At 38.4% G+C, this 15,868-nt stretch overlaps 1 protein-coding gene across 3 annotated transcripts in view; it reads left to right on the top strand.

The window, feature by feature from the left end:
- Window positions 1-15,868, top strand: part of SUSD1 (sushi domain containing 1) — a 38,610-nt gene that overhangs the window by 2,984 nt on the left and 19,758 nt on the right. For all 3 annotated transcript variants that reach the window (XR_016461620.1, XM_031608332.2, XM_090131318.1), the window contains exons 4-8: window positions 114-266; window positions 1,020-1,196; window positions 2,720-2,899; window positions 4,797-4,976; window positions 14,351-14,445. Coding sequence is in view for 2 of the 3 variants with exons in the window: in XM_031608332.2 (XP_031464192.1) it covers window positions 114-266; window positions 1,020-1,196; window positions 2,720-2,899; window positions 4,797-4,976; window positions 14,351-14,445 (785 nt within the window). In the remaining variant the exon portion in view is untranslated. The remainder of the gene's footprint in view (window positions 1-113; window positions 267-1,019; window positions 1,197-2,719; window positions 2,900-4,796; window positions 4,977-14,350; window positions 14,446-15,868) is intronic.

The following is a 15,868-nucleotide window of genomic DNA, read 5'->3' on the forward strand; positions in this document are numbered from 1 at the left end:
ATGTAGAACCTTCCAGGGAAGGATGTGTTTGTTTTAAGCTTGAGTCCTATGGTGATTCATTAAAAAAGAAGAATCTGTTATGAAGTGCATATATTTTTTCTCTGAATTTTTAGATATAGATGAATGTGAGGAGCCTGGGCTGTGTGGTTACAACGCAAGGTGCGTCAATACTGAAGGAAGCTATGAATGTTACTGCAATGATGGTTATAAATTAGAAAATGGAGAGCATTCTTTTCACCCAAATGCAAGCAGTGCTTTGTGTAAAGGTGAGAGCCTTTGGATGCTGTTTGTGTAAGCAGATAAAATCAGACCTTTTGTGATGTAGTAGCACCTGCTGTGACCTGTGCTTCTCAGTCAGCAGGCGGAAGCCCTCTCCATGGGCTCGATCTGCTGAGTGATGTTCTTTCCCCTTGGGTTCAACTTATTCCTGCGATGCCTAGATGTTAGTGTCAGCATGGGACGTGATTGCTACAGACTCTCAGCAGCAGATTAGGTGTGCAGCACCATAGAAGCTGTAGTAGTGCCATAAAGATGATGTAGTTAGTTTCTAAATAGGGAAGAAATATGGCATGACCATTTGCCAGTGTGATCACACTGCTTGCAGAGAAGGGAAGAGGGGATAAATGGCTGGTGGGAAAGGTCAAGTGAGTAAAACAAGCCTGGAGAGAGGAATAATAAAGCAATTATTTACCCATCTGTTGCACACTATGCCACCTTCCTGATTGAACTGCTCTGCTTATATTGCTGGGAGGGGGAAAAAAGGAAACAACCTTTCAATTTGAAACTGTTCCTCCTCCTTTCTTCCCTGGGGTAGATTTAATAGATGCAAAGGGCTAGCACTATTAGAGGTAGAAGGAGCTGCCTTGTTGGTAACTCGGCTCCCCTTTCCCTGTTGCAGGAACCATTGGTGAAACTCTCAGCCTGGTTTGCCCAGTTTACCCAGCTGGAGTGCTCTACTTTGTTTTAGTTATGTGCTGTGTTTTTTGTGCTGTGAAAGCTTCTGTCCCAATCTTTTGCAGAAATTAGATGTGACTCTCCTCCTGAAATGAAGCACGGCTACATTGTGGGGAACTACAGCCTGGTACCAGGAAGCACGGTTCACTACGAATGTAAAGAAGGGTTTTACAGCAATGAGGGAAAGTCCTCGTACTGCACTGTGGACAAAGCTTGGGAGCCTGCCACACTGAGCTGTAAAGGTGGAGTGAGTTTTTGTAGTTTTATGTTTCTTGAATTCTCTGCTAAGGATTTAAATGAATGGTGAAGTATGTTGGTGAAATACAGTAGACTTAAAAGAGAAAAAGAGGACAGGTTATTCTAGCTGTTTTGGTGTTTGTGAATTTGTATCCAGTTCAAAATCAGTATGCCACATATAGCATGAACAATGAATTCCTATTTCTCTCAGGATTCTTTATAAAGTTTTTTTTTTTGCAAGAGCAGCCTTATTTTTTAGTAATAATATAATAAAATTAGATTACTTCTTGTTTTTATAATGACATCTTCAGTACTGGTCTTTACACTTCTAGAAGTGCTGCAGTGTGTTTTTATGTTCCTGTCTGTCTAGGAAACCTCTGCTTTGCTGTAGTGGGAAAGGCCATGGAATTGGAAAAAATAACAGTGACCTCATGAGCAAAGACCCAAGATAGCTTTCGAGACTTTGTCTGAAGGTTGCAAAAGAGACTTCATACCACCTGTTATCTCCAGATAGCCTTCATGATGCTGGGTGCTTTTGTGTTAGCGAGCACTTTCTGATCTCTCAAATGTGAAGTTTTCCCTGAGCTTCTTTAAGAGCTCAATTTGGTACTGTAATCACCCATCTTGTTGAAATGCTGCTGCATACAATTGTCTAGATTATTAGTAGCAGTTATTCCTGAGTAATAACATACATGAACATCGAAAATAAAGGAATTTAAGTAATATTTTGGTTTTTTTTCCCCTGAAATAAGAACAGTGAATTAAAAAATGAAAAGGAAGTACTTGATGTCAGAGAAACTTTCTGAAAGAAACCTTATGGAGTGCAGCTTTTCTGAATCATTGATGTTTTTTTTCAGCAGTACTTTTCAATGGCGTTTTTGTCACATGATGTTTTGAATTTCTGCAGTCAAGCAGGAGATCAGGCTGAAGTTTCTGAGCACACCTCCAATAGTTAACTGAAATAGAACACATAAAGCCCCCAGAAAGAGCCCATGAGTTGAAAAGAAGAAGTATTTCCCCTTTGCACTGCGAGGTCTTTTCCTGAATTTCAAGCAAGATTTCTCCTTTTCTGAATTCGACATGATTCTCTCTTTTTTTTTATTATGATTTTTAGTTATATATCTGTAAAAGCACCTTTAAATAATTATTAAGCTCTAGTAATTTCCTCGATGGGTTTTCATCATTGCTTACTGAAGAATTTCTCCTGGCCAGATGTAATGTCTTCTCATTCAGCAAAATCAACAAGTTTGCCTTTTATCTTCATTCCTGTGGTAATTTAGGAGTTTATTTCATGTGATGATTAAACTGGCCATTGGTTCTGGCCAGATGAGAGAGAGGCAGACATAACTCACTTTATTTGGAAGAAGTCATTTCAGGAGGATGTCAGTGGGGAACTGAGGGAGAGCTGGATAACTGCAGGAGAAGAGAGTTAGTTGATAGTGATGAAACAAATTGATAAATGGAGTGCAGACATCCTGACTTCTGCTGTTGACTAACAGTTAATCTTCCTCTTTCTTTCTATCAATAGGTGTGGATTGTGGAGTTCCACCTTCTATCTTAAATGCACGTCAGGCATCTCTAAGCGGGACCACGTATGGAAGTGAAGTTACTTACAGTTGTGTTCATGGTTACTTTATTGCAAGTGGCAATCAGACTGCAGTGTGCAATGCCAAAGGACGGTGGGATGGTGCTGATTTGGTGTGCAAAGGTAAATCAAATCTGCCTCCAGATTAATAAGAATAGATATTGTTTCAGACATCACTATAAAGCAGCCATGCAGTCATCAGAGACAGCTTCATGTGGGAATGTGGTTTACACAGTTTTCTGGGAGATGAAGTGCAATCGCAGAACAAGAGCCATATTTTAAGCAGTTTCTTTTATCTGTGTTGCTAATGAAGTTGCAATAAATTTTTAAAAATTACCTTTTTAATGAGAAAAGATACCTTCTCAGTATTTTTTGCATGTTAGACTTTGGGATCTCCATGAGATGATAATTCACCCAAAATTGCTGCTAGCGTATAATCTAGCCCACAGTTGAAGCCCCTACTCAGAATTTGAACCATCACTAGCTGTTAGCCTCCCCTTAGAATTCCCATGTTCAGACACCTTTCAGTTGCTAACTGTGATTGCTTAATCTTGCAGTTGTTATTTGATCTGAATCATAAATGATTTTGTTGTTATGATTTGAAGAGTGTAGTCTACCAAGTTCCTTGTTAAAAGGAAACATACAGTACATTAAAAAATGTGTGTTACCCCCCCCTGAAATGTGGGTAAGTACAGTCAACTGGCACACTTTTACTCACTCATTTACAACACAATTAATGTCCCATCAGCTCAATCCAGCAAAGCCAGGTCTTCTCTTCATTGCAGTCAAACATAGTCTCCCTACTATTAAAATCTTTCTTAATATTCTTGTCCAGGGTTACCAACCTTAGCAGAAGGTATTCCATCTTACACATGTGTGTAATTCTGCATCTCTGCTTTTCAATCTCATTACTGGATGGCTGTGTGCAGATAGCTGTAGTTACGGAGTGGTACTTTTTGCCCCACATCACATACTGCTCTTATGTAAGTTAAACATTCTTTGCATGCAAATTAGCTATTCTAAATCTTCCAGATGTTTTGTAACAGATGCATACACTCATACATGTTGGCATATTAGAAGGTAGGTTGTGTTGTATTGTGGTGAATGTATTTCACACTGCAATTCATACGATGAACTTCTCCTCCACAATTCTCATTTCTTACTTCTTTATGAGTAGAATTTTAGAATCACATAAGATTAAACAATTTAAAAGCACTTGTTTTCTGATTTAAGCTATAGTGTAGGTAAGATCTTTAATTCTTCCACTGTTTGTGTCTCAAAAAGAAAATGCAAAAGTGAGGGTTAATGTTCATCAGTTAGAAAGGGAATTTTAACCCCAAATAATAGTACTCCATTGATTTGGTATTGTCTCTTTGTTCTTACAGCTCCCTATTTTAATTATGAAACTCCTGAAAGCAGTCGAGTAGATAAATTAATTTTCAAGTTCACTACCATATATTTCCAGTTACCTCTATAGAAGTCTGTATAATTCATTGATTTTCTCCCCAAGAAATAGTTCCTACTTGACCAGGGCAGCTTCTCCTTTCTACACAGTTCAAGTCCACTGGCAGAGGATGTAACTTTGTTATTGCTATTACTTTTTGGACCATGTGTCATTCTTCACTTTGTTGTTGCTAGTGGTGGTTATGATGAGAAATAAATAACGTGTGGTGGATAAGAGTTTCTAAAGTTTCTAAAGTGTTTAAGTTCTAAAGAGTTTCTTAGTTCCTAAAAATTTGTGTAGAGACTTTTGTTCTCCATTTCTAAACAGGATGCTGTTCTATGTTATGATTCATCTTGAAGAATAAATGTTTCGTTCTTCTAGAAACTCCTCAGTCATGAAATTCCAGGTTCTAGAAATCTAACCTGACTACTAGAAATCACTAGGAGATAAAAAAAAAAAAAAAAAAGGGAAATATTATTTGCTGGGATGATTCACATCTCTTGCTTAAACTCTTTGACATGCCTTGCTTGTTTTCATTTTCAGGCTTTGTTATCATGTGTTTTTTTTCTGTTCCAGAAATAGATTGTGGCAAACCTTTGCTGATTCCACACACAGAAATAATCTGGGACAATTCTACCACTCTGCTGAGCAGAGTGTTCTATAAGTGCAAAGAAGGGTATTATTTCAATGGAGAGAGGAATTTTTCAGAATGCACACTGGACCAGAAATGGGAGAGTATTACATACATATGCAAAGGTAAATATTACTGTAGGAAATTCCTGTGGGGTGTGCTATTTAAATAGTTTCTAATTCCTGTTCCTGAGGTAGGGTGGATGGAAGGCAAGAAATCCCTTTTTAATTTGCAATATATAGAACATGGTAGTACTTTGTGATGGAAAAGTCAAGAAAGACAATGTTAAACATACAGCAGTTTTTAGTGGAGGTCATAGTTAGATCTTTCTGTAGTTGCTCGCTTTTTATTTCAAACAGGAAGAGGCTGACACAGCTAGGGTTCCATTGCTGCACAGAATTCTCAGCATTAAAGACAGGGAACAGTAGAGAAGGTGGGATTTAATGATACTCTGCTGTGGGCCTGATACTGTTGTTGCAGTGGACGTTACAGTAAAGCTGGTGGAATTTAGAAGTCCTTTCTCTTCTTCCCTCCTAAAACCCTGAATAAATTCGGTTTGGAGTTGTCTTTTCAGCCAGATCCGTTTCTCTGAATTTCAGTTGAAGAGGATTTTCTTCCAAAACAATGAGTTCTGAGAAAGGAGATTTGTGAGGAAGGTGCTGTCTGTATTACATGGTCTTGGAAACAGGACGTAATGACATTTTAGTGATAGTTAAGAATTAGCAGCTGTTTGGCAGTTGTGCTCCTCAGTTGTTGCTCTTTGTGTGAAAGCAAGGTTGTGCACTATCTTTGTGACAGTCCAGCTCTTGCTTCTAAGTAGCAGTGCTGTCTTTTGCAGATAACAATGCTCCTCTAGCTTTTTTTCCTCCACGTGTTTTCCAGAAGGACTGGAAGCATGTCTTTGACTGCTACTGCTTCGCAGACCAAACTTTTACAAAGCACTGCCACTTGATGCCTCTGTTGACTCACGTGATGTCTTGGGCATTCACTGGGGATGTAAACCATGTGACATTACATAAAATCAGCACACAGAAAAACAGTTCTCTCACTTTTTATAGTGCCCTTGTGGAAAATGGAATGGCTGTTGTTTAGAATTCACAGTTCACAGTTGATTTAGGCAATTTGCATGGCTCTGGTTTCTGAATTGGTTTTGAAGGGAGCATTGTGTGGATTGGGTAGGTTAATCAGGTGGATAAGTTTCTGTGATGCCAAGAGGTACTTTGAGCACTGTGAAGCTTTGTAGGACCCAAACCTGCAGAGTGCACACACAGGATTACTGTGAATTTCAGCAGGGGCTTTGTGGGAGACAGAAAGGTGGACTCCAGCTCTGGCTGTTAGGTTAGACAGCAAAAAAAGGATGTAGGTATGAACAAGTGGAATGGAAAGCCTTTTTTTTTTTTTTTTTTTTTTAATAAACTAGCCTAGCCTAGGCTCATCTGAAACAGGAATTATGAATGAGAAATTAATACAAAGGTTTTCGATCTCTAGTAGTATGTTTTTTATATTCATTAGCAGTAATGAGAGATAAAATGTCAATGGTTATGTCTCTCGAATGTGTATGACCTTGAAGGTGTGCATGATTAATCAGTATTGTCTCATTATAATGGAAGAAAATCATGCAACATTCCAAAATAAATTCTGTTATAACAATAAGAAAAACATTTCTCTTTTTCTACCGCTTAGAAAACCTCTTTAGAAGAAAGGAAGAAGTTAAGGAATTCCCCTAAACATCTTCCTGTTGACCAGTAATAACATCTCAGCCACTGCGATGGAATGCCCTTTATTTGCATTCCTTTTTGACTGAAATCTTTGGACTATGTGTGTTTGTGAACACTTAATAATATCTACTTTAAATATTTCAAAAATTGCTTTTAAAAATTAATTTTACTTAGAGATGCTGACCGGAATGAACCATCAGCAGTGAAATCTGGCAGTAGTCAGCTGAAGTACAGTCTTTGTTTCCTAATCCTCGATATGAACTCAAGAGACTGAAGTGCAGAGAACTTATCAGTAGTTAAATAATCACTGTCCAGCATGATGAATATGTAAGTCTGGACATCCTGTACAGCTTGTCCTGAAAAAGCTTATTTTTCTTCTGTGGAGCAGGAATCTGTGGTTTCATTTAGTTTTGTTACAGGAAATTACTTGGCAAATTTGGGATCTTCTACTGAGAGGGAAAATAAGATACTCTTGTGGGAATAATATTTTAGTTTGTTTCAGGGAAGAGATTTAGAAATAGCATGCTGTAGCATGCAGCAGTGGAATAGAAGGTAGTCTACAGCAAGAAGCTTTGTTTTCTGCTTGTTGGGAATTTTGGAGAAGAAATTGTCAAGTCTGAGCTGGTTTTGGTAGTAGTGTTTATCTCCTCTAGACTGATTGTTCTAGGCGTGAGCACCAAGTGTTATGTATAGTTACATAAGAATTACGTTTGCGTTCTTTATTAAATGGAAATTCATAAAAGTCCTTCCTACTCTGTTTTTTCTTGTTGATTGCATTCATTGCAGATGTGAGAATTGGTGCCTTTGTTATATCTGAGATGTTTACTCCTGAATCTGCACTTGCAAAGCTTATGTCCCAAGACATTGCCAAGTTTCTAGGGATAAATTTTATTTGAGAAGGATGAAGAGAGTTGTTGGAGCATATTTGAAATGAAAGAGTAAATCGAGTTGGTTCTGTCTTTTATCAAGCTTGGATACAAGTACTTCTTAATTAAATGTCAGGAAGGACTATGACAGTGATGTGAAAACTTTTCCCCTCCTTATACATTTGTGGATATGCGGATATGTACACCCACCTATCCAACCTAACTTTTGAGACCTTGCCTCTTGAACATGCAAGGCAAATTAAAAGTAATTATGGTGAATTGGGTTCATGTGCAGAAGAGTGAGTGTCTGGAGCTTATCATACTTTTGTATGATAATTGAACAAAGTTTATAATATTTTTGAGGAAGATGGTCCCTTTGCCTATTGAAGCTCTCTTGATTCTATTTGCAGAGTCCTCTTTTCCCCTTCTTCCAGTTTCCTACCCCAAAGAGATATTCCTGTTGTGGAGAGTTTTCCCTTATTTGTTGATCTTCCTGTAAAAATTTGCCATAGCTCTGGCTACAACCACATATAGAATCATAGAATTACCAAGTCACCAAGGTTGGGAAAGACCTCCAAAATCACCCAGTCCAACCATCCACCTACCACCAATATTTCTCCACTAAACCATGTCCCTTAGCACACAAGAAGCACTCTTCTGGAGAAGAAATTTTTCCTAATATCCAACCTGACCTTCCCCCTGGCTCAACTTGCAGCCATTCCCTCTTGTCCCATCGCTGTCATCCGAGAGAAGAGGCTGACCCCCACCTTGTCCATGTCCCTCTGTAGGGCCTTCCGACCCCCAGGCAGATCAACACTTCCTCCCACCTTGCTGTCATCTGCAGACTGCTCCTCATTATTCTGGACCCAGAAAACTCCTTCTCTATGCTTGTTTTATGCTTTGTGTATCCCTATGTTAGTGTATTCTTAGTGTAACTCTATGCTTAGCATCTGTTGATGTGGGTGGTGACAATAAGGGATCTAAGAAATGATAACAGTTTACCCAATTTCCTTATTTGTAGATGTTTACATCTTTCCAGTGAGAAGTTTGTATTAAATAATAGCTTCTCAGTATTTAAATAAGTTTCCAGTATCCCCATTCACTGTATTTTTAGAAATGCATTTACTAAAACTTTTTTGGAAGTGTTAAATGAAATATAGTCCTTGCAATTGAAGCAGCTGCTGCGCATGGGAAGGAAAAATAAATGAGCATGTAAGAAGAATGGATCTGACCTGTGTGGGAAGGTGGTGCACATTCCTTGCAGAGCATTCCAAAACTCAGGCAGTAGGAAATAGCTGCTGGTAGTCAGAAGAGAAATTTGACCCCTATTTCCCCATACTGCCAAGTCTGACAGCATAGATTTTTTACTGATGGTTGTGAGAGCCTCCCAGAGTAGACTCAGGCTGTATGTGCTGTCAGCGGTTTGCAGGTTTTTGTACACAGGGGAAAAGGTGATTCAGTCGCAATGTACTGTGAACCTGGAACTTAAAGTGGAGCTTCTCCTCTTCCATACCAGCATGCATTGTATCTGATCTGATGTTGAAGCTTCTTTTGTGTCTTCACTTCATGTGTGTGTGCATGCTCTTTTTTTACAGTGCTCCTACTCAATACATTATGAATTGTCTCTTTTTCTTGAAAGATTAAATTTATGTTTCAGAACGTTTCATTCTTCTGTGATGTGGCTCTCTATCTACAAATAGGGATTAGCTGCATGTCTTGACTTCTGAATCTTGAATGTTATGTCCCAAATGTCTATTGTGTGCCAGCACTGAAAATCTTATGGGATGGCACATATTTGCTGATTTCTTAAAAATGCTTCTTTAGAGTTGTGAATGCATAGAAGGAAGAGCAACTTAATGAAGGCATGACAGATTTTCCACACCTTTAAACGTGTACTTTAAACGCTCTCAGTTGCGTGGATGTTATCTTTATTTTACAGCTGAAAAGATGGTCCTGCCCCATTTTTCCACATTCAGATTTTACTCCTGATTTCATAGAATTATAGAATTGTTTGAATTGGAGAGGACCCTTAAAAACCAAGGAAGTCCACCTACAGCTCGATCAGGTGCTCAAAGCCCAGTCCAGCCTGACCCTGTTCCACACTTTTTTCCAAGATTTATTTCAATATGGAAGTACTAATTTCCTTTTCTGTGGTGTTTTAGTAACTCACTTTTTCATTTGGAGTTGTTTTTATTTGCTTTCAGTTTCCCTTCTTCTCCTGCGTTTTATCCTTATTCTCACTGGCTGATTTCTCCTTTAGCTAGATGTCAGCTCTTACATTTTCAATTGTATAATAGAGATGATACGGAAAGACAGCTGGGATGTCTCTCTGTTGGTAGTGTCAGTAATTTCCGCACATCAGTGAATGGTTTAAATATAATTCTCCTCCTAATTTTTATTCCCAGCCATGTGTAAGCAATTCATGCCAGGAGATACGATCTTAATAGAAAAGGTGTCACTCACATCTGTAGGCACTGATTCAGAACACATGGTTCTGTAGGAATAAGAATCCCATCAAACAATTAAGATAATTATAGTCATCAATGAACAGGACCTGATTGGCCTGAGTTCTTACAAAGGGCTAATTGGATATGTCAAATCCAGATGTGTGGCAATCAGATAATTTCTTTAACTGCCTGGAAAAACACAGGTGGAATCTGTTTTGGGAGATGCTGTTCCTTAGATCAAAGCGATGCACAGCCCAGCGGCCTGTAAATAAAGTACAATGAAAGAAGTATAGCTTTTTGCTCAGTAGAACTGTTTAGGCTCTTTGTTTGTTTGAAACCAGCTTTTGATGGCACACAGTAGTCTCTGTGTGAAAAGTGAACCTCTTTCGCCTATGGAGTAGATCATGTGCATTTCTAGTCCCAGTCCAGGTAATCTCATCTAATCTCACACTGCTGATTGATACATCTTTCCACTGTAATGAGACTTATAGCTGTATCTCTTTATGTGTTTGTTAGTCTTGATCAGTACATGAAATACTCTGCATGCAATTGTTTTCTGGTAACGTTTTTAGACCAAAGAAGCAGTAAATCATTAGCTGTCTGCCTCCTTCCTATCTCATTCCTATATGGCTGTCTCTGCCTACAGTCTTGTTTTTTGTGGGTTTTCTCTGTTTAAATTTCAGGGCAGAAGGTGAAAACCTGCTGAAATTTGTAATCTTAATTAAACTGGATGCAAGAATGAGCAAACCTCTTAAAAAAACAACATGATACCTTTCGAGATAGGTACAAATGTTGAGTGTATCTCTTTCTAAAATAAATTCTGTGTTTATCTGCAAAAAGTACCATGGAAAATGAATTTGCCTGTATGCAGTGGAACAGGTGCTTTGAAGCAGATTGAGCAGGAAGTCCCTCTTGAAATATTGTTTGTCTGAACATGTGTGTAATGCATGTTAGTAGCAGGTAGCATTTGCAGCACCTTTCACAGGTTTCACAGGGCTGAAAATGAAAAGTATCTGAAAAAAGGAAGATAAGAAGAGTGAGTGTGAGAAACAACCTGTGCATGCATGTGCCTCTATGGATGTCCCTTTAGCTACCTGCAAAAGGCAAAATGGCAGGATGAAGCTGGTTCTGACTGCGTGCTGGTAAATGCCTTTTTTTTTTTTTTCCAAGCAAATTCAGGAGTACCTCTCTGGTAAAATGCATCTCAGGCTCACCTCAATAGCAGTCAAGTGCTCTTTTTCAGCTGAGGACTAATGGATGGTATATCTGAAAGACATCATGTGATTTTAATGGCTGTTCAGGCATACATTGTCTGCCTATTATGTTTCGCTCAGATTCTGCAAATAACAGTGGAGCACTGGGACCTGAACTGATGGAGGCTGGGGACGTGAGGGTGCATCAGCACTGGGTTGCAGAAGGTCAGCGTGACAGTGCAGGTGTTTACATACTGGCTGTAATTAATATGAAGGCTTTTTTCTGTGCACTCAAGCACAGAGATAAACTCTTCTTCCTAGCAAAGCTTTTTAAAATGAAGTAAAGAAGACACTGACCTTCACTTCTTTTTCTTCTTAGAGTCAGTTTCTGTAGTTTTCCTAGCTTGATTTCTCCCCCTGTGATATCACTGCAGTGCTGAATCACTCTGTTGCTTGCTTTTTGTGTTCTCCCACTTGTGCTTTGTTGACCAGCACCTGCCGTTCCTGGAAGCTGTTAGCCAGGTGTTAGCTGTTAGCCCTATTCCAGGTTTGTTTTTCAGTGTCTGACTCATCCAGGGCTTTTTTCACACTGTTACCCTGATGCCTAGCCATTTGTGTGCTGTTTTGAGGACCCTGTCCTTTGGGATGGGGTGCATGCTGTGGAGGTAAACTGGATGCCATTTGAGCAACAGTGGCATCCAATGGCCTAACTGGCCAATCACAAGTTGAAATTTTTAGTGCATGTGAAAAGTATGCCAGCTATACTATGGGCATATGGTAAACTCATGATGGCCTTGTCCTTTAGAAAAGTGCAGAACTCTTGACAGTACAGACAGATGTAGCTACAGAAAAGAAAAAAAAAAAAAAGCTACTTCTGCTGTTTGCTTCCTTCCAAGGAGGCCACTGTGTACGATATGTTTCCTTGCCTAAATACCTTGCACTGTAAATTTTTTACTGACTTCCTGAGCAATTTCATAGATTGGCTTTTTTTACTCCCTTCTCGTTCTGCATTTTCATGTGTGTATAAGTAGAATCATAGAATTGCTCAGGTTGGAAAAGTCTTCAAGATCAAGTCTAACCTCAACCTTACCATACTACCCTAACAACCCTCCACTACATCAGTGTTTTCCCTCCTGCTGTACTCTTTAATTGGTGATTGCTGCCACCCAGTTTTCAGTAAAAGTGATTTACTGAATTTAAAAAATGCTTGATTTTTTTTTTTAAAATACAATAACAGGACATATTCTTCTGTGTTAGGGCAGCGGCATTAATATCATGAAATTTCTAGGCATTGCTATGAAACAAATAATAGGAATAAACATTTAAATGCAGTGAATCACACAACCAACTGTAAAGAAATTGTTGTGGGGATGGCATCCATGATCTCTTCTGTTCTGCAGGAGAGGAAATTTTCAACAGCAATTTGGAATGGGGGTATTAAAATGAGCTAGTAGGTAGAAAAACTGATCTAGTAAGTGAGGCATCTGTTTGCTGGATACTTGGAGATGTTGTTCGTATTGTTTGAAAATAGTTTTGTGACAGCTTTAATTAAAAAAAAAAATTAAAAAAATCAAAGGTTGTACTTAAGTACTTAAACAGTTATACTTCAGTTATGAATAGCAGCTTCAGTTACAGGAATTTGGGGGATTTACCTCTATTTTGATTTATTTCAGTGAGAGATTAATGTCTGTGTGCAACAAAGGACCCCCATGAAATGAAGGGGATGTACAGAGGAGTAGCTATTTACATCTTTACACCAAAGCATTACACCAATTTCTTCATGAATATTTCTGAAGTATCAACAAAGACTATCATATAAATCCCCTTTGTGCTTTCAGTAGCTAGTTAGGGCTTCTTAGCTTAGAATCAGCATAAACTTGGATTTGTACAACCTTATTCATGTAGTAAATCTGATAAGACAGTATGGCAGTATTTTGCAGTGACATATTTGAAGGCTTGTGAAGGCAAGGAGGAGATCAAATACCTTCCCTGTCATTGTAAACTGCATCCAGAAGGAGCTATGTTCTTAGCTCTGGGAGGATATTTGATTATCTTGTCATGTGAAGGCAACTGCTCTGTGTCTCATGACAGCAGTGAGAGAACTGACTATAAAAAGAACAGATGAGTAGATCATTCTGGCCATGCTTTTTCTGAGTCACGAACCAACTCTGCATTTCCAAATGAACACAGGTGACAAAGAGGATTCTACTGTTGGTTGCTGCAGCTGTACTCCCTGCATGTTTCGTTCTGTGCACTTCTTTCATTTAACCTAATGAAAGTCTGAAAAGTTACTAGTGTGGCTGTGTCATTTGATTATTTATTATAGCTTGTTAAAAAGAAAGCCCAAGCAACCAGTGAACAAAGACGTTCATTCAGACAAAGAAACCTCTTCTGAAGCTTTCTTAAAATTCAGATTGTTGAATTCAGAGAAGCGTTGTTTTGTTTTCTAGAGTTTGTTTGTTTTTAAGTTGGCTTATCAGTACCCCCTTTACTTGTGAACAGATCTTTTAAAACATTGACTTTTTTGATTGCTGTTTAATGCAATTTCTAATGCATGAGATTCAGTCGTCTACAAAGTCTTCAGGTTCATTCGTGAATGGCTCATGCATAAAAAGACAGATCACTGCATTTCATGAGATCCAGATGCTGGCAGCCAAGCTCAAGGACAGTGTAGAACAGGTGGCATTAGTTGTGGGACTGGGGCATTGTTTCTTGCTCTTTGTTTTTAGTAGCACAAGCACAAATCAGTGAATGTTTCTGACCAGGAATACATGCTGATGGTATGAGTGTAATGTATTATAACTAGGAGGAGCAACCTCCTAGCAGAGCAGAATCTCTCTAAAGAGTCGTTCTTTCCTCTGCGTTGGTCACCCAGAGTTCTGATGGGTTGAATGACCTAGTTCATTTGCAGACAGGAAACTGTACCGTTGCTTTAATCTGAAAAGCTGTTAGGATTAAAATTACTCCACATTAAAATGCAAACTTAGTGAATTATTTTTGTTTTCATTATTTGTGGTACTTTACATGATATTGGCTCTGTGTTTAAGGACTTTGTAGCCATTTAGATCAGAATGTTCTTTTTCACTTAACATTGTATTTTGATTTTAGGAGCCACCACATTTAAGGCAAAGCTTGCCACCCAATTTCTGCCTGCTTTATTTTATTTACCCTTTGTGAAAGAAACTGGGAAAGTGCAGAAATAAACTGTTGCTCCAAATATATGAAGATCTATGTGAGAAATAATAACTATTTTTGTTCTGTGTTTTTGCCCACAGAGGAGGAATTATTCAGTAATTTGACCATATTCAATGAAACTTGTGTGAAATGGCAAATGAGAACTGGAAGACTGGGAGTGCAAAAAACTTACACAGTAAGTGAGGCAGTATTTGAAGCTGAGAGAAGTCTTGTTCTAGTTAATTTTTGTAAGTCATTACTGGAGATTGGTTCAGTGGGTTTTGTTTATATGTTGAGTTTTTGGCTCACTCTTCCCAGTAAGCCACACTGTGACTGGTCTGGGAAACAAACATATATCTGTCCTAATGTTAGTTGAAAGACTTAAGAGCTGTTGGATCCAGTTCCTGTAAAGCATCTTTATACCTGCTTGAAACTACAGGAAGCATTTCAGTACAAGTTCATGCCTTAGTGAAATTCCATTGCAGAGCATTGACATAGAAAACACTGCAGTTTGCTCTCTGTCCCTATCTGTGATGTAAACATTTCAAGCAAGCAACATATCACTTGTGGATATGGGATATAACTTATTTCAGAAATACAAGGTAGATAGTATGCTGTGCCTTGCTCGAAAGATTCAACCATCTTATCATTTGAATATTCTTAGAACTGTTTTTCTTGGAAATCAAAAACAACCTTTGTAATTATTATTGTTTGCCACCTGTAAACCTAAGAATAAAAGTTAAAATACAAATTCATAAAAACAAGTTTTCAATCAGCAGTTATTCAAATCCAAAACGATGCAACTAGAATTCTCGTGTTTTAGGAATAAAAACAGCTCAGGAGAGGTCGTTTTTTTGAGCATGTCCAAATATGAAAAATGAAAAAGGATGGGGAAATTAATGTGGAAAAGCATTTCAAGGTAGGGTGATAATTTTGGAAAACAACCTGGCTTTCTCCTGCTGCATTATAAACCAGTGCTGTTTTAGTCTGAGTGCTTTTATTGAGCACCACTGAGATGGAAAAAAACAAGTTCCAAATTACCTTAATAGTTCAAAGCAAATGCTCTTCATTGTACCCTGTGGTACCTGGCAAACTATGGATCTCTAAGTAATGTGATCTGTGTGATTTGCTGCTGCCTGAAATCGGTTCTCAGTGGGACACTTCAGAATAGTCAAATTCAGGACAATACACAGATGGAGTAAAGTTCCAAACACTGTCTGGACTGGACTGCCTTGATCTCAATTAGATAAGCTTAATCTGCCCCTTCAGCTCAAATACCAGATTGTACTTCACAGTGCTGGGAATGTCAGCTGAAATATTGTCTTTTACTGTTATGTAGCCTTATTCTTATTATTCACCCTTGCCTGATTCTCTAGGGCAAGGCTGAAAAAATAGGGAAAAAACAGAAAGTAGCGACTTGTTCCATGCATGCTCTATACAAGAAGCATTTAGTTACAGTTCACTTTTTGTGTTGGTTGTGGTTTTTGAATCTATGTTAAAGATTCCTTTTATTTGTAGTAGAAATAAACAAAATGTATTATTTAACAGCCAGAAGAGATTAAAAGTCTAATTTAGTAACTGAACCATCTGACTGCATCAGAGATTGGTTCCAAGCTTGT

The sequence above is a fragment of the Phasianus colchicus genome, chromosome Z (assembly GCF_987193195.1).
Source record: "Phasianus colchicus chromosome Z, bPhaCol1.hap1.1, whole genome shotgun sequence".
In the NCBI taxonomy this organism is placed as follows: domain Eukaryota; kingdom Metazoa; phylum Chordata; class Aves; order Galliformes; family Phasianidae; genus Phasianus; species Phasianus colchicus.